The sequence below is a fragment of the Pelophylax lessonae genome (genome assembly GCF_965119305.1).
Source record: "Pelophylax lessonae genome assembly, chromosome: 12".
In the NCBI taxonomy this organism is placed as follows: domain Eukaryota; kingdom Metazoa; phylum Chordata; class Amphibia; order Anura; family Ranidae; genus Pelophylax; species Pelophylax lessonae.
Genome location: NC_138779.1, coordinates 30,246,525 through 30,272,462, shown reverse-complemented (window position 1 = coordinate 30,272,462; position 25,938 = coordinate 30,246,525). Strand labels below are relative to the sequence as shown.

At 45.7% G+C, this 25,938-nt stretch overlaps 1 protein-coding gene across 1 annotated transcript in view; it reads right to left on the bottom strand.

The window, feature by feature from the left end:
- The window catches only part of VSIG10L2 (V-set and immunoglobulin domain containing 10 like 2), a gene marked incomplete at its 5' end in the record, with an annotated part of 154,967 nt that overhangs the window by 105,813 nt on the left and 23,216 nt on the right, over positions 1 to 25,938 (bottom strand). The window contains one exon of the mRNA XM_082274619.1: positions 3,460 to 3,735. Coding sequence (XP_082130745.1) covers positions 3,460 to 3,735 — 276 coding nt within the window. The remainder of the gene's footprint in view (positions 1 to 3,459; positions 3,736 to 25,938) is intronic.

Sequence of the window (25,938 nt, the reverse complement as noted above, 5' to 3'; positions counted from 1 at the left end):
AGCCAGAGTCCGCAGACCCGGGAAGGCGTGTGACGATGGATGCTCCAGTGGGGTGGGGGGGGGGGGGGCGACGGCTTTGTTTGGAGGGAAGTGTTACATAGTGTGCTAATATGCGATGCATACTAGCACATTATGCCTTTACTTTTCCGGTAACAAAAAAAAAAATCACTGGCTTTACTTCCTCTTTAAAATGGTTGTAAATCCTCACATATACCCAGTGAAGAGATACAGGGCAGAGAGGAAGAGGAAGAATTTTCAGGAGCCTGACATTGCACCTGTGACCTACTGATTGTGGGTTTCATGTTTTCAAGGTTCCTGTAAAAAAATAATAAATTCACATTTTCTCCTTCAAAAATATGTGCATTTGTTGCTTTTTTTTCAAAGGTGAACCTAGCCTTTAGGCTTTTCATACACATCTCAATTTTCTCTCATTCAACATGTTAAATCAATTAATTAGTCCCCACATTCATACTAACAGCGTGGATGGAAAAATCTCAACTGCCATCTCAATTTTCTCTCATTTAACCCACTCATTAAATTAATTAGTTCCCACATCCACATTAACAGTGTGGATGGAAAAATGTCCACTGCCAGCTATTGCATTCAGACAGCCAACAGTGACTGCATCTGATTAGGTGCAGTCACTGTTCTGCCAATAATTTGACACCTTGGTCAGTCGATTTTTAAATCGAGTTTTTTCAAGCCAGATGGTACTTCCAGGACAACGCAAGGCTTAAATTTTGGCAGATTCAAAATAAACTGGCTTAAATTCAAGGCATCTTTAATTGTCCACCTAAAACTGTAGCCCTTGTACATCTATGTTTATTTGCAGTCAGTACCTATGGGTCAGTCTTCCCTTTTTGGAAACCTAGTCTGTCAACTTTAATTTGTCCAAAACTAAGAGAAGGCTTTCCTGTGGGACAACCCCAATAGAAGCAACTCAGGATTTCACAAGCGAAGAAATCCGATTTTTTTTTGTTCAGCACCAGCTGGGCACCTTTCACTTTAGTGCATTGCAGTAACCCGTACAAGTCACCTACGACTGGCCAGGAAACAAAACAAAAATATCCACTTCTAAAACATTACTTTTACGCTTTACCACTGATGGGGAAATTTCATATTTCCTTTTTATAGTTGTCTTACAATATCTGATACAACCTTCAAAGTCTTATTACCTTAGATGACTTCATGCTAAAGAAATGTCATTACAAACTGACCAAATCCTTAAAAGGTCATCATGTTGCTTGCAAGAGGAGTTGGACGGGGGTTGGCAATTTCTTTCCACACAAGTTTTAAATACTACAGCTATAACTTGGAATAATAGTCTTGTATCAGAGATTACCATCATGCATGCGTCTGTGATCACCTATGTCACACCATATGAAAAGCAGGCAGGACTCCGTGGCGAAACAACATCTTTAGTTCTTGTTATATTTTCTAATATTATTACTTTTGTTATCTGTATCTGTCATTACTTAATTAAATGTTATACCTACAAGTGTTTGCTTGTTCTCTCTTTGCACATCTGGAATACAACCCTAAAAACGTAAACTATCATGTAAACATGATAAAATAATTTTCATGAGTTTCAGGTTTCATCCAGGTTTGATTTGAGAGTTTAAATAATCGAGTTAGTCTCCTAACATATAACTATACATATAAATGAAAAAACAGAAATAAAATTCTTACAGCGACTGTCACTAAAATAAATGGTTCAGGCACACAGGTCCTTGCAAAGAAGACATTTTATTCGAAGTTCTACTTTTAAAGAAGTAAGACTGCTGGCTCCTGCGGAATCTGACTTCTGGAAGTGTTGATTTTCTGGATCCCCCACTGTGCTCAGTAGTTTCTTCCAACAGCCGCTACATTCAGGATTGCCAGTAGAAATCGTGGGGCCCATAAAGCCCGTCTGACTGGTCCCCCCCTCCTACACCCCACGCAGAGAAGGGATATTAAATATTTTCCTGTGCATACACAGTATTCCCACCAGCCACAGCTCCCAACGGTATTCTAAAAGTTCTCCGGGCCACATGACTCATTTTTGGGAGCAGGTAGAGTAATTCTCCATGTAGCAGCTCCTGAGAATTTAAATTTACAGCCCACCCTGGTGTATTGAAATAGAAGTACACAGAATCTTTTTTTAATTGTTGTGAGTCCTGACACGCAGAATTACTTTGCCTGTTTCTGCAAATGAGTAAATAGTCCCCTCTCTGTCCCTGGGTCCCCTGCTGAACTAATGTGGCCTGAACCCTGTACAGGAGAGCTGACTGTAACCCCCTATTGACGGCCCTGCCCACATTACTACATGACCCAGTAGTAATTTAGGGGCCAGTGGATTGAACCACCGAATGCAGCAGGGGATCCAGGAAATCAACATTTCTGCAAGTGTTGGAGTTTGCAGGATCTTCAGCTGGCGGTTACTAATGCAGAGATCAGCTTTGCAGGCAGAAAAAAAAGTGTTCTAAGTCTTCTTCGCAGAGAGGTCTGAATACTATTTTTAGCAAAACATACGGTAGTTATTTTAGATAACAGAACTCCAGGCAATGTAAACAACTCCATCCAGTCTAGATATTGGGGCCCCTTTCTCTGCCCTGATCCCCGCTGAGCAGGTGGATGACAGGTCCTTGTCCACTCCGCTATGCAGAGTGGGCATGGACACAGCTCTTTTCGGATGAAAACGGACTGCATGTTTTCATCTGATCTGATCCGCTGGACGAATGGCGAACATATCCCCATACATCTGTTTTCAGCTGATTTTATCGGAATGGGTGCCCGGCAGGTGACACATGTCCGCTGACATCCGCCGCCCCATAGAGAACAATGGGTGGCCTGATCGAGACTGCCTGATAAACTGACAGGTCAACCAGATCGGTCCGCTGGTGTGAAAGGGGCCTTATACTCACTAAAAAATTCTAAGATGATTTTTTTTAACCGCACTACTTTCACCGGTGGTTACAAATGTGGGAAACCAGTGGTTTAAAAAATATATATTTATCAGTAGAGTTTAACAGAATATTAGATGACTGGAAGATTACCAAACATGCTGGCTTCCTGCATGTGTGCCAGTACAGCTGTCTTCTGTATTCCAGATGGGGGGGGGGGGGGGATTATCCCATATAGCACTAAAATACCATATGCAATGATCCCGAGCTATGTGGGCTAAACCAAATTAGTAATAATGTATCATTTTTTATACCAATTCTCTAAATTTAAATTTTCCAAACCATCAACATACTGTGATACCTCCACTTGCTGTGAAAATGGGAAAAAGGAGAACAGTAGGATTGAGTGACTCCTTCAGTCATTTCCCCTTTAGGGTAAATTGAACACATACACACCAGCTGTTACAATGGTATGTTTTGGGCTCTGGGGATGGACAGACAAGGCATTTTTCATTTGACTGGAGCTCCTTTTTAAAGAGCTATAAAAGGAATATAAATCAACAGGCACACTACTTACAGTAGACGGTCAGCCTGATGGTAAGTTGTGTGCGCGTGTCAAGATGCAAGTTTTTTGCTAAACAAGTGTATAGTCCCGTCTGGGTCCGTATGATCCTGGGAAAGATGTACATTTGTCCTGTGTCCAGCTGAGAGTTATTGTAGAACCAGATATACTCGCACGGAGGGTTAGAAGACGCTGTGCAGTTCAGGGTGACTTTCTCCATCTCGTTGGCAGCATAACCGTTCTCACTTATGGCGTATGGCTCAATGGTAATAATTGGCTCATCTGGACCATCTAAAAGGACAGAATCCACATGTATAAAGTCAGTGACTAGTTCCTTTTCAGCGCTGGTATTTAGTCATAAGGGGACATTCTGTAACAGGGAGACAGTGAAGAGATCATATGTAATTAAAAATAAATTATTGATGCAAAGGATAACTCCTCTTTTATGAAAAAAGCAAATAAGAATTATAATATAGCATATACAATCACTGCACAAGCCATATACGCCCACAGAAGTGTCATTTTCTACTTGTGTGGTTGGCTCACTAATTTTTCCAGAAGTCTACATGAAGATACAAGTTTTAGGTATCCCCTGCAATAGGAATTTTTGTTTTAGTGAGATACTCTACTAGGGTTAAATGCTTCTAAAGTGGTGCAGACACTGCAGCTTTTCTCATCGGAACACTAAAGCTGGCCATAGATGAACCTGCCGAATTTCCATTCATGTGTTTCAATGCCTGTTCAACAGAAGTTCCAAGATGGCCGCGATGTGCCGCTGTTGTGCATGTGTGTGATGTGAACCTGGCCATTTTGGCCATGTATGCCGTCAGGCGCATGCATGGCAGGGGATCCACCAGAGGGTGCTATTGTGTGCCTTCTGGAGACTGGGAGCTGTATGGGGATTTTCTAGCCAGTGGGCCACACCTTTGTGGTAATGTGACTTCCACTGGGAGCCTCCCCTTCCTATTTGTAGATCTTTAAAGTGCTTCTCCTTTGGTATGGCTGCAATTGCAGGCTTTTAGTGGTGGCGGTCGGTCATGCTGTTAGATGGCTCCTTCACAGATTTTTGTTAACCACTTAAGCCCCAGCCCTATTTCGGACACTTTTTGTTTACAAGTTAAAATCAGTATTTTTTCCTAGAAAACTACTTAGAACCCCCAAACATTATATATATATTTTTAGCAAAGACTCTGGAGAATAAAATGCCGGTCATTGCAATATTTTTTGTCACGCGGTATTTGCGCAGCGGTCTTTAAAACGCCATTTTTTTGGAAAAATTTTGAAAAATCACATTTCACTGCATTTAAAAAATACTAAACAGTAAAGTTAGCCCATTTTTTTTGTATATTGTGAAAGATGATATCACGCCAAGTAAATAGATACCCAACATGTTAAGGTTTAAAATTGCGCCCCCCCCTCCCGCTCACCCAGGTAACGATCGAGCGCCGCATCGGTCGTTACCGATGGAAAGCCGACCGTTGACACTAAACCACGGTACCGGGATGGTGTCTCTAGCTAGAGGCATCATCCCGGTATACTACCGCAAAGTCTGCCGACGTAAATATACGTTAGTATGCGGTAAGTGGTTAAGGTTGGTGTATTTTGTAATTAATGATTGTTTTTGCTAATAGTTTCTGAATAGTTGGGGGGGTAAACAAATAATAGAATTTTTGTACGAACTTACTGTAAAATTATTTTCTCTGAGTCCTCTGACAGATGCAGCCCTCATCACTATTGGGTAATGGCGCCCCTTTAGGGGATGTCCCTCCAGACATTACCCCTAGACACATTGAGCTTACTAATCAGTTTCGTAGCAAGCAGTGAAGGAAAAGACAACCAACCCCAAAATAGAGGAGATGGGGCTGCGTCTGTCAGAGGACTCAGAGAAAATAATTTTACGGTAAGTTCTTACAAAAAGCCTGATGGCGAAAAACCCAAGAGGCACTCACGGCTCTAGTAGAATGTGCCCTCACAGGAAAAGGAGGCACCTGACCCCTATGTGAATAGGCCTGAACAATAGTCTGTCTGATGCATTTGGAAATGGTTGCAGCGGACGCAGCCGAACCCTTCCGAGACTTCCTAAAAGATTCCGTGGCCAACAGGTAAACCCTGATCGCCCGAACCACATCCAACGGATGCAAGGCAAATTCCTTGGGATGCTTGGGCTTCGCACAAAGCGAAGGCAAAAACAATATCTTCATTGAGGTGGAAGGCAGATACCACCTCAGGGAGAAAAGACTGGTTGGGTCGCAGAACAACCTTATCCCTATGAACAACCAGATAAGGAGAATGGCAGGACAGAGCCGCCAATTCAGACACTCTGCGAGCAGAAGTTATAGCCACCAGAAAGGCAACTTTCTGGGACAACACAGGCAGAGATATTTCTCTGATATGTTTAAAGGGAGGCCGTTGCAAAAATGGACAAAACCAAATTCAGGTCCCACGGAGGCAAAGGAGCACCCCGCGGGGGAGCCAGATGATGCACCCCTTGAATAAAGGTGCGAATCAGGGAATTAGTCACCAAGGGACGCTGGAGGAAAATGGCTTCACGAGGTCTGTGTACCAAGACCAGCAAGGCCAGGCTGGGGCCACCAGAATCACCTGTACCTGTTCCAACGCCAACCTGCGGAGGAACCTGGACAACAGCTGAATCGGGGGAAAGGCAAAAATCAGTTGATACTGGTGCCAAGGCACCACCAACGCGTCCGTGGCATCTGCCAGAGGATCTCGAGCCCTGGCCACGAACCTTCCCACCTTACTGTTGAGACGAGACGCGAACAGATCCATGTCCGGTGTCCCCCACTGGGCACACAGGAGACGAAAGACCTCCGAATGCAGGGACCATTCCCCCGATCCAAGGAGTGACGACTCAGATAGTCCTCCTGCTAGTTCTCCACTCCTGGAATGTGAACAGCGGAGAGAGCTGGAACATGCCCCTTCGACCCAAGGCGGAATCTCAGCCACTTTGTGGCCGCCCAGGCACTCGATGTAAGCCACAGTCGTGGCAATATCGGAATGCACCCGAAACGGGAGACTGTGCAGCTGAGACGTCCAAGGAACAAACAAAGGTTACTCGCCCTGAACTCCAGGACATCAGTCGGAAGGGAAGATCGACAGATCGCTGAACAGGTCGGGTGATAACCCCGCTCTCAACAGGAAACTGTCCAGATACCCAAGGATCGCAATCCCCTCATGCAGGAACAAGGCCAACACCCCGGTAAAACCTTGGTGAAGACTCATGGTACCTGGGCAACGGGAACAGGGGCGAATAAAAGACCCCAAAACCTTTCCTGCCGAGGAACGGCACCACCACTCCCTGCGCAAGTGGAGCCCGCACTGCCTCCCTGGGAACCCACAAACGATCCCGGAGACAAACGGAGACATGGAGGAAAGAACCTGTCCGCCGGGCGAGACCAAGATACGGACTAGAACTCATGAGTCCCGAACCAGAGACGCCCAGGGTTCTGGAAGGCAACGCAGACGTACCCCCACCCCCGAAGAGGGTGAAGGAGTCCCTTCATGTGGAGGAGGAATCGTTCTCCGAACTGGAATGGCTATGCTCGGACTCATCCGACCAAGCCTTCTTGTCCTCACCGGAGGCTCTGAACAGTTTACCTTTTTTTCTGCGCCCCTGAGGCACGAAAAAGCCCCCGGTGAGCCTTGAAGGAGGGACCCCTCCGCGCGGGGTGCTTTACCCTTTGCGGATTGGGGCAGGAGGGTACTCTTACCCCCGTGAGACCCTTGACAATCTCATCCAAGGAGTCCCCAAAAAGGCGATCTCCCAAATAGGGGATATCAGACACAGTCTTTTTAGAGGCATGATCTGCCGATAACCTCTTCAGCCACACCATGCAGCGGAGTGCAATCCCCACCGCAGACAATCTTGCGACCAGGGGAGCCTCGTCCAGGGCCGCGTCACACAGGTACACCATGGCCAGGGCCATTTGGTCCGTGAGCTCAATGAGAGTCTGGGGAACCGACTCAGCCACCAAGTTGCGCTTAAGCACCTTAATCCATTCTGTAACCGTCTGAGAAACCAGCACAGAAGCGAAAACACGCTTGAGGAGTGAGCCCGCCACCAAATACATGTGTGGTGGAAAAGTGACTCCATGCGCCTATCCATCGGGTCTTTAAACACCGGGAAATCCTCCACGGGCACCACCGTGGATTTATTCAATCTGGAAACAGTGTGGTCCACCTTAGGTGACACCGTCCAGTGATTGGAAACTGGGTTCGCAAATGAGTAGCAGTGTTGAAAACGCTTAGGCACCGCCAGCACGTGCTTAACGCATCGCCGCTGTTCATTCACGATATTGTGAAACTCCTCGGGACAGGGGAAAACCTGACCCAACTTCTGGGCTTTGCGGGACCCGAAGCAAACCCGCTTACCTGCCTGGGTGGGCTCATCATCAATGTTTAAAGTCTCCCTCACGGAGCGAACAAGTGCTTCAACTAAAGCGCGTTCTCGCGCTGCAGTGGAGGAGGACTCATCCTCCTCCCCATCTGAGTATGCGGACAGGGATACCTCAGGGAGGGCAGTGTCCGTGGCAACCATATCAGGCTCTGAATCAGAAGACTGAGAGGGCATCGGCCTTTTTTGAATTTTAACTTGTGACATGACAAGATCAACTTTGGACGCCAAAGTTTCAATGGCTCCAGATAAAGAAGCTAAGGAAGGTGAACTGGATATCCTGGACGCACAAACAGGATCAGTGGGGGGAATTGTCATTCTGGGACTCCATTTTGTAGAAAAACAAAAAAGGAATGCTGGCCCTTTAAATCGTAGGTTTGCTGCCGCTGGAGTCCCCCTTAATATATCAGAAAGCTGATTAAGAAAATATGTCTAAGGATAATGCCCATAAGACTATTAAATCCCCTTAAAAATATCTGATAGCGAGGAAACAAACCGCTCTCCATGCTTCTCTGCAGCAATGTGAAAGATCGCTGAAGGGGAGTGACCAAATCACTAGAGGCCGAAATGTGCCCTGAGCTACTCAAACATGGTGCCAATACAAAGTAATAGGGGGAAGCACAGGGAAAATGGCCGCCGCCCTCACAAGGCAGCTTGCCCACATCCAAGATGGCGCCGAAAACTGCGGCAAAGACACACAGTATGCAGGAAAATGGCTGCTGTCCTCAAACTGATGCAGCCAGGCTTGCCCTCACCCAAAATGGCGGCCGAAAATGGCGCCGACAATCAGGAGCCCAGGAACCCTGGCCACCGCGGGAATCCATTACAGGAAGCCCCCCAGGACAAGATAGGAGCCCTACACCCCCCCACGCAATGGACACCGCTAGAGCGCCCCCATAAGGAGCAGGGAGGCAGGATCCGTCCTGACCGGCCAGGGGGGATATCAAAGAGACCACAGCTTTGACATCCCCAGAAGTTGGCCCATATCACCCCCCCCCAGAGAATTGTCCCAGGGACACGGGGTGTAGCATCAATCACCATACCATGGACCGCTCCGATACGGCTCGCCTCCCACCCTGAGTGGGGGTGCCGTCAGCCAAGAGGGGACGCTGCAACACAGGGCATTCCAGAGTTGATGCGTGTCGGGGAAGAATTTTCTCCGCAGGCTTGTCCCCATCCGTTGGGGCACTGTTGTGGCGAGGCCTTGGCGGACCACAACCTGCACACGCTCGAAGGCCAGGCTGGGGTACCATAAGGATCTAGATTATCCAGTGCGAAGCCCAGCCCGGCATTCGCTTGTAGTTCCCCCTGACTAGCTAGCGATCGTGAGTGAGGAAAATAAAATAAACATTTTTCAAAGAAAAATAAAAGACTGAGATCGGAGTCCCAGGAGGGTATCCTAGGTCCTACTCCTGAGTTAGGCAGCAAGAGACTGATTAGTAAGCTCAATGTGTCTAGGGGTAATGTCTGGAGGGACAGCCCCTAAAGGTGAGTTTGGTGAAAGTTTTTTGTTGAAGTTTCACTACCTAGCCTTCTCCTGCAGAGGGCGCCATTACCCAATAGTGATGAAACTTGGAAGGGCTGCGTCTGTCAGAGGACGTAAGAGAAATGTTTTTTTTTTTGTATGGTTTGTTAGTATTTTTTTAAATTGTTTCAGCTCCCATGAGATCTGTGTGATTATATGCTGGTCTTCCCCTTCTCCCCTCAGCTCGCCTGAGTTGGGAAAACATAGAATGTGATGTTTTTAGACTGAAGACAGGCTATTGTTTCTTATAGCCTTTGCATCATTCATCTGTGTTACTGTAATGTAGACATAAAATTCTTCATTTTCATCATGTAGGTCCATCGCATCTTCCCTGAGGAAGAGCAAGTCTCAAGATGCATCAGACTTGTGGGCATGATATTGTTTTTATAAGTAGTACTAGCACCATATTTGTAATGTTTTGGATTTATTTTCTGCCCTCTGTGCCATCCCTATGGATATATGATATGATATATACTACCACTAACAAAGTGCAATACCTCATGGCCTGTGCAAATGGATGTGTTTAACTTTGAAATAATAAAGCTTTGTTAAAAATTTGTATGTGTTGCTTTTTGATATGGTTCCCTGCCACCCAACATATTCTCTAAGTGTATATAAAACGTTTTGGGACGGACACCGGATGAGTCTCAAATCACACCACTGTGATATTTTGTTGAACAGGCCTGTTGGCAAACTTCACTCGATCAGCCAGCTGCAACCTCTGAAAAGTGTATTCTAACAGCAGAGAGTCCCACTGTCAGAATACATTGTCACAATAGGATTCCTCCATCCACCTCCCTTGTGGGGACAGACAAATCTTTTTTTTGTTTAGCCTGTTGGCTAGAAAAAAAAAAGTAATCTACAGCCATAATCACTTAAGAGGTGATTATATTGAACCAACCTCTCTCATTCTGAATCAGTCTGCAAAAGGATAGGGTGAATTAAACAGATTTTCCTTCAAAGCTGAACAAGGCAGAAAAACAAACGTTTTTTTTTTTACAATCCTTGCAATGTACATCGATCACCCAGAAGGGGTTGTTCTTTGGGGTTTTTTTTTTCTCAACAAAAGTGGAGTTACATTTTATTTTTGCAAAATCCCCCTGGATCTGCTGGTAAGAGGACAGTATTTTTGTACTCAGTGTGTCCATTGAGGGACACAGCCTAATGATAATTAGGCAACATAGGATTTTAACACCACCTGTAGGAGAAATGGACACTAGGCACATAGAAAAAAAGACATGCCCCCGAGGCTATAACCCCTCCCACCTTACAGCGTGCCAGTGGTAGCAAGCAGTTCAAATAGAAAACGAGAACATATCAGAAGAAGGATGTGTGTTCCTCAATGGACCCAGAAAAAAAAAACAAATTTAAAAAGGTGAGCATAAAAATCCTGCTTACTCTATTGTCAATTGAGGGGGACAGCTTGATGATAATTAGGTAAGATTGGGACATCCAAAAGCAGTCCAAGCAGTGGGGCAGGCACACCAAAACAATGCAGATGATGACCAGCCAAATAGGAAAAAAACTCTTACAAGGAGAAAAAAAAAAAGACATCGAACTGGAGAACTTGACCTTAAAAAACCCAAAAGAAAATGTGAACAGAAGACCAGGTCGCAGCCCTAAAGATCTAAGTCACAGAAGCATGACAACGAAATGCCCAAGAAGAACTCAATTCTCTAGGCTAGGGCTTTACCGGGAAAAGAAAAAATACTTTATCATGGAATGCCTAGGCTGAACAACAACCTGTCTGATTCACAGAGAAATAGTGAACCTTTTGGAATAACAAAAGCATTTTGTCTGCCTAAAGAAACAGGGCCAAATGGTAAAACCTAAAGTCTCATGTTCAGACAATGGAGAGAGATTTCATTGGGGTGCACCAGAATTGTTAACTAAAGACCACCTTGGCCAAAAAGGAGGTCCTTGGTTTTAACCACTTAAGCCCCGGAAGATTTTACCCCCTTCCTGACCAGGGCCTATTTTGCGATTCGGCGCTGCGTGACTTTAACGGACAATTGCGCGGTCGTGCGACGCTGTACCTAAACGAATTTGACGTCCTTTTTTTCCCACAAACAGAGCTTTCTTTTGGTGGTATTTGATCACCTGTGCGATTTTTTGATCATGCGCTATAAACAAAAAAAAGAGCGTCAATTTTGCAAAAATAACAATATTTTTCACATTTTTTTATATGAAATTCCCCCCAAAAAAATGTAAAAATCAAAATTTTTTAACATTTTCGGCCAATTTGTTTTATGCTACATATGTTTGGTAAAAATAAAAAAAAAAATTGCAAAAAGCGTATTTTGATTGGTTTGCGCAAAAGTTATCGCGTTTACTAACAAAGGGAAAGATTTTTGTTGTTTTTTTTAACGCGTAATGGCGGCGATCTGCGATTTTTTTTGCGGTACTGCGACATTGCGGCGAACAGATCGGACCCTTGACTGATATTTTTGACACTTTTGGGGTTTAACAGTGACATTACTACAGTAATCAGTGCTATAAATATGCACTGTTACTGTAAAATTACACTGGCAGTGAAGGGGTTAACTTTTTTTGAGAGGGAGGGGTTATGTGTGTCCCTAGGGGCGTGATTCTAACTGTGATTGGCTGTGGCTTGAGGGGTAGGAACAGTGATCAACGGTCCTACATAGTAGAACCGTATGATCACTATTCCTACACAGGGGAGAATGACAGGCGGCTTGTTTACATTAGCCGCCTGCCTTTCTCCCTCTCCACCGACGATCGAGTCCGCCGGTCACACACGCGGGGAGGGGGGGGGGGTACGTGACCGCGCGGGAGCGCGCCACCGGCGGCGCGCGCTCGCTCCTGAGACCCTCACAGGCTAGCGACGTAGTACTACGTCACTTTGCCTGTGAGGGGCTGACCGCCGCAGTAAATAGTCGTGCAACGGTCGGCAAGCGGTTAAACAACCTTGATTTTGTTAGAAATCAAACTGGGCTTCTTAAGGTAAAATGCTGATAACTGGAGACCCTTCTTGCGGAAGTGATGACCACAAGAAATATTACCTTACAGAATAACATTGTCAGGGAAATTTCCTGAATAGTTTCAGGTTGGGCTTTTGCAACACTGACACTGCTAGGTTTAAATTCCATGGATAGAGTGGAACAGGGGGGAACATTGTGTGCAACCCACTGAAGAGATTACAAGTTTGATAACTAGAAGCAAGAGGATGTTGAAAATGTACAGACTGGGTAGACACCTTATCTTTGCTGGTGTTAAGGACTACAATATTGTAATACCCCCTTAGAGAAAGAAGATAATACATAGCACACTGAAATGACATGTGGGGGAAAAAAAAACAAAGATTCACAGCAGCAGAAAAAAAAAAAAAAAACCACTTTCCACATACAATGGTATATATTGTGTAAAGTATGTTTATGAGCTGTAGGCATTGTTAGGATAACCAAATCTGCAATGTCTCTGTCTTCCAGAACCGGGATTCAAGTGTCAAGTTGTCAAAGCAAACGATCAAGAAGCAGGGTGGAAGATCAGTCCTTGGAATAACAGATTCACACAATCTGGTAAAGGGCACAGAGGGCCAGATAACAGACAAACAATGTTGGAAGTATCACACTCTGCAAGGTCATCTAAGAGCTAGGAAAATGAATAAAACACACTTGCTTCAATCCTTCAAAGCAGACAAGATAGTAGCTTCTGCAGAGGAAACAGAATAATCCCATGAGACTACCATGGCATCCACTACATCTGCCATCAAGTCCCTCAACCTGGAAACAAATCTGTCCAGCTTGTTAATGAATTGAGATGCTAGCAGATCCATATTCAGCATTCTCCATTATGTATTGAAACACCTTCTGATGGGAGACCATTCCCCTCGCTGCACATAAGATTGATGGAAAAATCATCCAGACAATGCAGGAGATACTGTAACCTGAATGTCAACATCAGCCAGCAGATCCTTTCTTAATGATTAAGACTAGTCAACTAAACTCAGGAAAGAGTGCAGAGAGGATCATGGGTTGAATGGCAGATCCCACCAAGGAACAGAATTAAAACATTGCATCCAACTTTTTCTCATTTAGTGTAACATTTAGGAATATGAGAATCAAGCCCGTTCACGGTGGTAGAGGAAGGAATGGTGGAATACCAGAAATGTTAAGTGGAAATGTTAACCAAAGATTCAGCTAGTGAGATCTCCCACCCAAGAGAAGGGAAGGATTTTGCTTAAAAAAAAAAAAAAAAAAAAAAAAAGAAAAATCTGGAAAATCCCTAACAAAAGTAAGAATATTAGTCATCTCTGCGGAAGATCCCATTGGGGAAGGTGATGGGGACGGCGGTGATCAGGGGAGCAATAAGACAAATCCTGCATAACAGAAGAGAATACATGTACTTCGGGAAAGGGAGAGTAATGAGCACCTTAGGAATAAAAAAGGGTGAGTAAGATGGCCTCAACCACAGAGGATTCCAACTGGGGTCTATACAAAGTGCAAAAAGAACCATTCTTACCTTATCCTACGCCTGGTCCAGGAAAGCATTGGGTATTTTATTTTTAAGGAATTTTAAGCTAATAAACATCTATGTGCATGAATTCATACACGTATGCAGCCCCAAAACAAAATAAGAATGGAGAAATCCCCCCACACACAAAAATATACTTCTCAGCTTGCCAAACTAGGAGAAAAGTAAAAGTAAAGACAAGCCCAGAAAGAATAATTTATATCCTTCATACACACTTATCCAGCCTGCTGTATTTGATGCTGTGGTAAAACACACACATAAAACCTCAGGAATAAGGCTCCAAACACCGTAAAACCCAACACAGCCAAGACCTCCAACAGTGATTCACATCACAACAGGTGAGCCTTCAGATACCTTAGACAGGTGAGCACTGCCACAGCTCAGGTCAGGATAACTCCACAAGGAATCACCAGTTGTACAGGACTGACCTAAAAAGTGGAGTTCTGAGTAACTGGAACACAGCCAGAATGTCATTATCACCATGTTCATCAATGGACGATGAAGAAATAACATTTAACCAGTTTACGCCTTTAACAAGATCTAAGGTGTATGTTTGTTTAATTGGTGCTACAGTGGATTTTTTGCCCTATCAGTAAAATACATTTCTTGGAGCACAGTACCAGACACAGTTTTAACCGTGTATCATATGTAGCTACATTCAGGTGATTGGACACTGGCAAAAAAAAAAAAAGCTGCAGGGAATATCCACTATATAACCCCTCCCAGTCCCAGCATTCCTTAGTTTTGTAGAAATCAATAAGGAGATCATAAAGAACAGAGAGCAGGGACCAGTGTCCTGTAGTGTACTATATACTGGTAAGTCAAACCTCTTTTCTTAGCCATACAGTATGGGACACAGGATCTTTTGTCTTTAACCAAGGGATGTCCAAAAGCAGTCCAACTGAGGGGTAGACAACATAGCAGACAAACACTAAGAGGCCCAAGTAAAAAAAAAAAAAAAAAAAAAAAAAAAAAGCAAGAAGGGCTTGATAGAACAAATGCTTCGTACACACGCAACGATTATCGGCCGTCTTTTGTCCAGTGTTGTTGTGTTGGTTGAAATGTGCTCTAAACTGCATACGAATTTTCTCGGCCAACAACAACCAACTTCAGAAGTGATGTCATGTGATGGTTTACTTTCCGTGTGTTTTTTCTTCTCTGAGCATGCCCAGTCTTGCTCATCTGATTTTTGTCTGCCAAAATCTGTACTGACTGACGAACAATCAGCCGTTCTGTTGACGGCCAACAAAAATTTTATAGCATGCACACCAGATTTTGTTCGGCCGAAAAGTCGCAATCGGTTGTCGGAATCATCATACTAACAAGCCGATAATCGGCCGATCGGACGTTGGCCAAAAATTCACGGCCAACAATCGTTGCGTGTGTACGAGGCATTAGTGAGCAGTTTGTAGTTCTTTATACCTGAAAGTGGTATCACTGAGTCAAACAAGCAAGGAGTAGCAGCTGAGAGATCACCGTGAATACCACATCCAAACAATGGAATGAAAACTTACAAATGTTGTACAAGAGCAGGACAGAGGGAAACTGAAACTAAGTCCTGGTCTAGATGAATAAAGAACACATCTTAAGAAGAAAAAAAGGCTTTGGCCTCAAAACAATCTTGTCCAGCTTGGAACTTGCCATGCAGAACTGAAGATAATGAGAAGGCAATCACACATGTAAAATTAGACAGGGAAAAGTCCCTGTCATAAATTCCAGGAGCAGAGGGGAGGGGGAGGTGCTAGGTGCTCTGTGCAGATGATCCTGTCCACGCTGGGGTAGCAGGCACCTGCTTCGCTGACCGCTGTTGACCGCCATACAAACACCCGCAGAGACAGGCACCTGGATGGATCGGTGCCTGTCTGTGGCCATCCTGCTGCTTGCCCACGGCTCCCCGCCCGCTGCTTGCTAGCCCGGACACAGGAGGCAGAGAACAGAGGAGCAGGTACCTGCATATGTCCCTCCCCCCTCGGGGGAAATCTCAGCCGGAGGACACACAGGATAGCTGGCAGGCAGCTACCTACCTACTCATCTATCTAGCTAACCAGCCTGGTATACATTTATCTATTTAATCTATACAAATAAATAGTGGAAGACAGAACTGCCTTCTTGTACAATAACCTAAGTACCCATTACTCCCCTTGAAAAGGGAGGGACAAATTTATCTGGTCACAAGAGGTGAAGATGAGAGGTAAAACAAACAAGGTGGGGGGGGGGGGGGGGGAAACTTTGCAGACCGCTACTAGCTTAGTGGGGATCCAAAAGGTATATGTTAGCAGAGACAAGTTTGACAGAAGAAAACGCCTGTAGCTTAAGACAGATGATGCCAACTCGGGCAGGGGCAGGCAAGCAAAAACCTTCGATAAGAGGTTACAATGGGTGTATATACCAGTGGCCAAGCTTCCAGCCGTCCAAAAAGCATGGGGGGGAAATCCCTCGGGGAGTCCCAAAATATTTAGAGGGTTGAAAGAAGCCCTCGCAGGAGAGCCAGGGAAATCATTTGACCATAAAGAAATGACCCAGGAAGCTCAAGTAAGCATGCCATTAACAAAGGACGCTCTAGTTGAGTTGCTAGAAAAGTTGGAAGTATCGCTGAAAAGAGACATTGCAGCGGCTCAGGCTAATCTGGGGCAGGTCCTCGACCGAGTGGGGGAAGTAGAGGAAAGATTAGATACACATGATCAAGTTCTGGAGGAGATACGAAAGTACAGTAAGTGAAAACCTTAAAAAGGAGCGCACAGATCCTTATTGTACAAAATTGAGGACCAAGAGAATCGAAGCCAGTGCAAAAATCTGCACATAAAAGGCCTACCGGAGCAATACAGAGATGGAGACTTGCCTGTATGAATGAGAGGAATATTCAACCCAATATTGGAGAGGCAAACATCAGAAATACTAAAAATTGACAGAGTGAGGAAGCCTCGAAACCAGACCATAGAGGTACCAAGAGATGTTATCGTAGGGTTTCACTATGTGGAAGAAAAGGCTATTATGATGGAGAAAGTACGACGGTCATCTGGAATCATTTTTGAAGGAGTAACTTTACAGATCTATGTGGACCTGGCAGTAAAAACACTGACAAGAAGAAAGCTCCTCAAACCATTGACAAAGCAAATGTGCCTAGCCAATATCAAATATTGGTGGGATTTTCCATCTTGTCTTAAAGGAATAAAGAATGGGTGCACAGCGGTGCTAAGATTGCCAAAGGATTTGCAAGACTTTTGTACCAAGTTAAACCTGCCTCCTACAGCCCTCCCTGGATGGGAGGAAAAAGAGGATGATCTAGCCCCCTTAGGAAATAAGCGGTGGTTTCAGGTGGTGGGGAGGAGGGAAGATGGAAGCAGGGAATGAAGATGAGAGGACAGGATAAGGGACCCTGAACTCTAGAGGACTACTTTCTCCTCCTTTTTTTCTCCCTTTTTTGGAACGTTTTTTTTTCTCTTGACGAGTAGGACGGAAGGAAGAGTAGGAGGGCCTAAAGTCATGTTTTTCAGTCATATAAATATGAATATTTGGGAAGGAGAGAGTGATTGGGCGGAAAGTGTCTGATAGGGCAGTGGGAGGGGATTAGTGTCTGATACCTGCAGTGTTGGGTGGACAGAAGTGTAGGTAGAGGTATCCCCCCCACCCCCCCGAGAGGGTATGGACAATTGGCAACACCAAGTTGAGTGTGGCCAGAGCCGATTACCGGGCATGACCCAGAAATGTGCCCTAACGTTTGGGGGAGGGGGGTGGTGTTGGGTTGTCTGTTTTTTTTTTTTTCTCCTCTCTGGTTCCAACACAAGAAGCAGGTTTGGTGGCTGGTTCATTAATTGAATATGGCTTTGATTAACTTAGTGACCCTATAATGTCAGAGGCTTGAATACCCCTAGTAAGAGATACAAGATAAATAGAGTATTACATGAATATGTGGCAAAAATAGTATTTCTGCAAGAGACACATATCTTACATGCTTTTAGGTGTAGATTGCCCTCCCGATACTATCCTAATTGGTTCTATGGTGACTAAACCTCGAATCGCTCGAAAAGGGGTTGCCATTGGATTTGACAGCACCACTATGTTTACAGTAGAGTGGCAGCTAGCAGACCCCAAAGTCGATTTTTATTTATTAAAGGAATACTGTTCAATATAAAATGCATGTTTGCTAATCTTTACTCTCCCAATAGAGAATCAAACAAGTTCCTGAAAAAAACATTGAAAAAGCGAATGGTATTTAAAGAAGGAAAACGGTTTATAGCAGGAGACTTACATTTGTGCCTAGATCCACAGATGGATTCCTCAGGAGATTCCCCCCGTTTATCAAGACAAAGTCAGAATGAGATTAAGAAGCTCACTCTTAGAATATCAATTAGTGGACATATGGAGAATTAGTCAACCAGCTTCCAGAGACTATACAATTTACTCAACAGTTAATGGGTCCTATTCAAGGATCGACTATACACTTTTAGAACATCAACTACTAAATTCCTTGAAGGAGGTGACTATTAAATCTATCACCCTTTCCAAACACGCACCTGTAATAGCTCAGATAGAAGTTCCGTCGGCAGTGGCCTACCAACAGGGGTGCCAGCCGGGTGCCACACACTGGAGGGAAGTCAGGCCAGCCCAGTCCGCATGTCCATGTGGAAGCAGCTGCAGTAGCTGCTCCTTCAGCCCACGCTGCTCACCCGCATATTGTGAGCACATAGTGTTGTTCCCTTGTCACTCCATATTCCCTGGCCTGGGGGGCCCCATATTTCCATCCAGTGGGCCCCAGGCGCACATTGAGGGAAGGGAGGGATGCACAGCCGCTGACAGGAGAAGTGACTACAGTATGACTGCTCCTGTGGCTGGAATGCCTGGAGGGATGCTTGGAAAGCCACTGCAGTGACAGCTCAGCCAAGTAAACAAAGAACAGTTGTAAAGGAAGACTTCCACCACTGGCTTCCTCTGCTGGGCTCTGCAATAGAGGAGTTATCAGTCAGAGCCTGGCAGAGAAGGTAATAGAGGAAGTTTTTTTTTGCTTTTGGCTCTTTGTGAGATGTCTGAGCTATCACTGCACTGGTATCCCAGCATCCCTTCATACAAGAAAAATCAGCAGACGAAGGTGAGAGTGGATGAATCTTCCAAAGGATTCCAGATGGATCAAGCAGCCAGGTATTGAGTACCAGTGCCCCCCATCTCCCCCACTAGACACCAAGACCCCTATCTCTCCCCACTAAGCACCAGGACCCCCCATCTCCCCCCACTAAGCACCAAGACCCCCCATATCTCCCCACTTAGCACTAAGACCTTTAGGGAGGACATCTCTCCTCCCTAAACATCAGAACCCCCCCCCATTTCCCCCCACTAAACATCAAGGCCCTCCATATCTCCCCACTAAATACCAAGATGCCCCATCTCTCCCAACTAAGCAACAAGGCCCTCTATCTCCCCCTCTAAGCACCAAGACCCCCCACCTCTCTCTACTAAGCACCAGGACCCCTTATGTCCCCCATGAAGCACCAAGACCCAACTTATTTCCCCACTAAGCATCAAGACCCCCATCCCTCTCCACTAAGCTCCAAGACCCTCCATCTCTCCTAACTAAGCACCAGCACCCCCAATTTTCCCCACTAAGCACCAGAACCCCCCATCTCTCCCTAGTATGCACCAGGACCCCCCATCTCATCCCAGTATGCATCAGGACCCCCCCCATTTCTCCCGAATATGCACCAGGACCCCCATTCCTCCCCACTAAGAACCAGGACCCCCATCTCCCCTGATTTCTTTTTATTAGGCAGGTATGCAGGGTCAGGGGGGTGGGTTTAGGGGCAGGGATGGGGGTCCCATCCGGTAGGCTCCAGGGGGCCCCATGATTTCTAACAGTGGCCCTGCAGCTGCATATAGAGGAACTGATCTTTCCATATCCCTCCTGCAGCCGCTGAATGCCTGCAAGAGGGAGAGGAGGAGAATCAGGCATTCAGCGGCTGCCTGAGGAATATGGAAAGATAAATTCCTCTATATGCAGCTGCCCCACTGCTCTTCCTATCCAATTTCTTTTGCTGCCCCCCCAGTGCTCTCCAGCCCCCCCCCCAGTGCTCTTCAACCCCCCCTCCCCCATGATCTCTGGCTCCCCCAGGGCTCTCCACCCCCCTGTACTGTCCAGTTCCCCCCCGGTGCTCTCTGGCTCCCCAATGATCTCTGCCCCCCTCCCCCCATGCTCTGTTCCCCTGGCTCTCCCTGCCCCCCCCCCCGTGCTCTCCAGCCCCCCTGCACTCTCCAACCCCCCCGTGCAATGCTTTCCAGACCCCGCCAATTCTCTCCAGTGTCCCCCCCAATGTCCAGCTACTTCAGTGCTCTCTGCTCCCCCTGTACTCTCCGCCCCCCCTAGTGCTCTTCTATCATGTCTGCAGTCTCTGACCATCTCTTATATCATGTCCGCAGTCTGACCATCTCTTGTATCACGTCCGCAGTCTCAGACCATCTCTTGAATCATGTCCGCAGTCTCTGACCATCTCCTGTATCATGCCTGCAGTCTCTGACCATCTCCTGTCGCATGTCTACAACCTCTTACTCAAACGTAAACACATTGCTAATAGTATTGGCTATCTGTTTATGCCAAAGGTAGGACTGTGCAGGGCAGGCAGAGAGTATAAAAGGGGACACTGCCATTAGAGAGACAGAGGGGGGAGGGAGGGCAGACTGCAAGGGGCACTGTGATGAGGGGGCTGTGAAATTTGTGCAATAAATATTCTTTAAATAATTACAAACATTTTGTGGGTGTTTTTACATTTTAATGTTGGTGGGGGGGTTCGGGGGTGCCAGATATAGGATCCGCCCTGGGTGCCAAATGCTCTAGGTACGCCACTGTCCGTCAGTGACACAGATGAACTACACTTGGAAACTGAATGAATCGTTATCCAGGATCTGAGTGTCATTGAAAGAACAGAACGGGAGCTAGGGAAGTTATTTTCCACCAATGATACATCAGAGGTCTTTGAGGCCACTTTGTGGGAGTCTCACAATGCCTATATAAAGGGGCATATTGGATGGAAATCGGAGCGCAGAAGAACAAACAAGAAGAGTGATTAAAGTTCCTTTTAAAAGAAATTCAAGGTTTAGAACAGCAGTCTCGACCTAAAGGCATTCTAGAGAAGCAGGAACTAATTAAAAAAGAGAGGAGGTAGCGACCTTTATGGAACAAGAAACAAAACGTGCATTCCATATGGTTATGAAGGAGAAATATCAATGGAGCAACAAACCTGGGAAGTGGCTAGCAAAAGCTCGGGGGGAAAATAAAAATTTGTTCTAAAAATAAGGGATGAGAAAGGTGAAATGGTGCATTCATCCCCGGAGATGGGCAAGGTTTTTCATACATATTATTATAGCAAGTTATACAACGTGAGCCAGTCAAAAGATCTTATGGGAAGACAAAAAGAAAAACTTTAAAATACAGCAGTAGCTTGACAGCCTGGACTTCCCGACTAAAGAGGAGATAGATCAACTAGAATGCCCAATCACACAGGAGGTGGTGATTAAGGCAATAAACTGGATTTTTGTACTTGCCGTAAAATCCTCATCTCTGAAGTTCATCGACAGACACAGCTCCATATCTTCTTTAGACCATTGGGATGTCCCAAAGCAGTATTTTCATGAGGGGTGGGAAGACAACGCAAAGAAGAACGTAACTCCCCAAAGGCTAAAACTTAGCCAACCAGGTAATATGGAGCTCAACCAGGAACAACTGGAGCTCACCTAGAAAAAACATACACCCTAAAAGAGAACAAAAAAAGATCCTCTTTAAATAGCAGCCTGCAAAACCTTGTGGTCAAAAGGAGGCATCCGAAGATGCCAACACATACAATGGTAGAATTTTGTGAACAAATGCACAGACGACCAAGTCGCCGCCTTGCAAACTTGCATCACTGACTGCTGATGGCAAAAAGCCCAAGAGGCACTCAGCGCTCTAGTAGAATGCGCCTTCACTGGGAAAGGAAAAACCTGACCCTTCAGCGAATAAGCCTGAACAACTGTCTGCCTGATCCATCTGGAAATGGTTGCAGCAGACGCAGCCAATCCTTTACGAGGTCCCTCAGTAAGGACAAAAAGAGAATCCGATTTTCTAAAAGACTCAGTGGCCCCCAGATAAGCCCTGATCGCCCGAACCACATCCAAAGAATGCAAGGCAATTTCCTTGGGATGCTTGGGACAGAGTGAAGGCAACACAATGTCTTCATTCAAATTAAAATCAAAAACTACCTTAGGAAGAAGACTGATTTGGTCAGAGTACCACTATCTCTGTGGACCACCAAATAAGGCGAGCGGCAAGACAACATCGCCAATTCAGATACTCTGCAGGCAGAAGTGATGGCCACCAAAAAGGCAACCTTCTGAGACAATGAAAGCAGAGGAATCTCCCGAATGTTCTCAAAACAGAGGCTTTTGAAGAACAGAGAATACCAGATTTAGATCCCATGGAGGTAGCGGAGACCGTCTCTGAGGAGCCATATGGCGCACTCCCTGAATTAAAGGTACAAATCAAGGCATGCGTAGCGAACGGGTGTTGAAAATATATAGCCAAAGCCGACACTTGGCCTTTGATAGTGCCCAAAGTCAACCGCTGTTCAACCCCTTTCTGCAGAAAAGCCAAAACCCTAGCAACCGAAAACAAGCGAGGCCAGTCTGGAGCCACCAGAATTATCCCTTCATCCTCTACCCTGCAAAGAATCCTCGGCAGGAGTTTCAGCGGAGGAAAAGCATAAATCAGCCGATACCGACCCTAAAGAGCCACCAGCAAGTCTGTGGCGTCAGCCAGAGGATCTTGAGACCTGGCTACGAACCTCTGCACCTTCTTGCTGAGATGAGAAGCAAACACATCGACCTCGGGTGTCCCCCACCGGACACACAGAAGATGAAACACCTCCGGGTGTAGGGACCACTCCCCTTGATCCAACACCTGACAACTCAGGTAATCTGCTTGCCAGTTTTCCACACCTGGGATGTGTACAGCAGAGAGGGCTGGAACAAACTCGGACAACTCCCTGGCCGCCAAGACACTCTTGGTGCCCCCCTGGTGATTGATGTAAGCCACAGCTGTGGCATTGTCCGATTAAATCCAAACTGGACAATCTTGCAGATGAGTCGTCCAGTGGTTCAGACAAAGCTTTATTGCTCTGAGCTCCAAAACATTTATCAGCAGTTTGGAATCTTCTACTGTCCAGGTTCCCTGGGCACAGAGCTTCCCCTGTACCCCGCCCCAGAACGACAGGCTGGCGTCCGTGGTTACCACCGTCCAATATAACGGGAGGAAGGGCTTGCCCTGCCATAGTGCTGGAGAATGAAACCACCATAACAGAGCAGATCTTGTGTTGTGGCTCAACCAAATGAAAGTGTCCAAGGACTTTGGATCCTTGTTCCTTTTGACAAGAATCTCTCTTTGCAAAGGTCTGGTATGAAACTGAGCAAACGGAACCGCCTCGAAGGTTGATACCATCAGACCCAAGGCCCACATGCAAGTTCGCAGAGAGGACAGATTGTTTGCCAACAACCACCGGATCGCCCCGCCGTAACTTCTGCAGCTTGTCCGGGGGGACAGTATTACTCGCCATACTACGGTATCAGGTGGGCACCACTCCGAACAGTCCACCTCCCACCCGGGGGGGGGGGTGCTGCCAGCCAGGGGGCATGCTGCAACTCAGGGTGTTCCAGGTCGTTTTTTTCCAGCAGGGCTTGTCCACTCGCAGGCTCATCCCCATCCATCGGGGCTCTGTCGTGGTGAGGTTGGACTATAACCTGCTCACGCTCGTTGGCCAGGCTGGGAGACCATAAGGATCTAGAATATCCAGTCTGAAATCACAGCCGGCTATTGCTTGTAGTTCTTCAGGAACTCTAACTAGTGAAAATAAAAATCACAAAATAATGAATTTCCCTATTAATAGCTAAGACCGAAGTCCCAGCAGGGAACTAGGTCCTATTCTTAAACTAGGCAGAAACAAACTAGATGCTGAAGCAGGGTGTGTGGGGTTATGCCTGCAGGGACAGCCCACATAGGCGTGGTAAAGCTTTTTCCTTCCTAGTGTCCTATTCCTGGTGGGAGGAGCATGGGAGGGTTTAGGTTTATGTTGGGGGGATATACAAAGGATTTTTTTTTTTTCTCTTTCCTCCTGGCGTTTACTTCTATTGATTATGATATAGTGGTTAAAGCTTTGATTACATTTTTAAGAAAACAAAACAAAAAAGAATTATAGAAAAATAAATAAATAATAAATTCCAGGGGCAGTCCAAAGGAATCCTGGTTCCACACCAAGAGGAAAACCATTCAAGAGTGAAGGCAGACTTCATGACAAATCATTCCCTGAGCGTAGGTTGGGATAAACTGAACCTACGAATTTATCAGTGAACCCTACTGCACCGACTAGGAATCCCTGGAACTGGAGAAAAACCAGGTCGTTCATGGCTGAGCCTGGAAGCTAGGAAGGCCACATTCAGAATGTCCGCACCTGTGCTAGAGTTTCCAAAAACCTAAAGAGGAAGACCAGCCTCCAAAGTCCTCCAAGCAGTTCCTCTTCCCTGTTATTTGCAAAACATCAGACTACTCCCTAATGGTCGATTTAAGTCACCACCATGGCATAAGCAGACAGAATTCACATTGGGTGCGTATGAGAGGTCCAGTGTTAAAGGGATAACCAAACTGCCCCGAGTCCATTGTACCAAGAAAGCACCTAGGGCTTCTCCTCAGCATTATGGGCTGAGGTTTGTAGGGCACTGAGCATAAGGTATTCTGTCCACATACATCACCAAACTCTAGGAAAAGCCTGGTCATGCCAAACAGGAGATAGGGGCGATTTAGAGATGGAACCCTCAAGTCCCACACTGCCAAAATAGTGAACAGCAACAGTCTGGAATTAAAATGAGGATATAGGACTGCCTCAAGGAGGACCCCATTAGACCCAAGACTGCATGCATAACACAGGGGAAGAGAAAAAAAACAAACACAGACACAATACTAGAATCAGATTAGATGGAAGATCTAAGCTTCCTCCTGGAACTCTGAAGGGTCTTCACAGTCCGACGTAAGTTGGATAACCAAGTCTGAGTTAACCATGCCATCAAATGAAGTACGTCCAATACCCCACTGTCAAAACAGAGCAAGAACATGGGTTAGTGCCTGTGGAAGACCTCAGGTGCAATTGACAGGCCCAAGGAAGGATCGCATTTATAAAACTTAGGATGTAGGAAACAGGGTCACTGTGAAAAAAACGTAAAGGCAGTAGACATTCTACAAGCTCCACAAAAGGCAGAAAATACCATGTATGAAGGACCAACAACCAGCCTGTTTTTGCTCTTTGGGACTTTGTACTCGATGTAAGCACTATGGAAGCAAATTGGGGCAAAGCCCTTCTGTGACAAGTGCACCATAAGTCACTGTGAGAACAGAACACCAGTGAGATAAAATCACCCAGGTCACTTAAAGACACTGTACAGCAATGGAGGTCAAATGCCTTGTGTGAAAGGGACTTTACAGGATGGTCCTGTATGTTCTTCAGGCAGGGTCCTGCATGTTCTTCAGGCAGGGTTCAGGTACTTTTAACCATGGTTCAGCTTAAGAGTCGACCGATTGGAAAGTTTTAGAAAGGAGCTGCCATGGCTATGGTGCAGCCAGGAATCCTGGCAGAAGAACTTTGTGAGCAAAATATCTCAAATAAAAAAGGTAGAGAGAAACCAATGCCAAGGACACTAGCAAAAATGAGTCATGCTGGGAGTGGGTGGGATCAATTTGGGTACGTCCTTGCAGCTTTCCTTTCTGCCAGTGTCCAATCATCTGAAGGTAGCTGTACGTAACCCATGGTTAAAAACTGAAGATTGTGCATCCTGTATAATACGATTAAGAATTACATCCATTAAGCAGTCTGTCACTAACATTAACACAGCACATTTTCTTTTTCCCCCATAACATAGTTTTAATACCTGTTAATACTGCCAGTAGATCCATTCATTTACCATTTCTGTAACAGGCCAAGCTGTCCAGCAAACTTTGGACAGGTGTTAGTTTCTTTGTCTCTTAGGTAAAAGTTAATCAAACACTGCTGTGTGATTTCTTTTG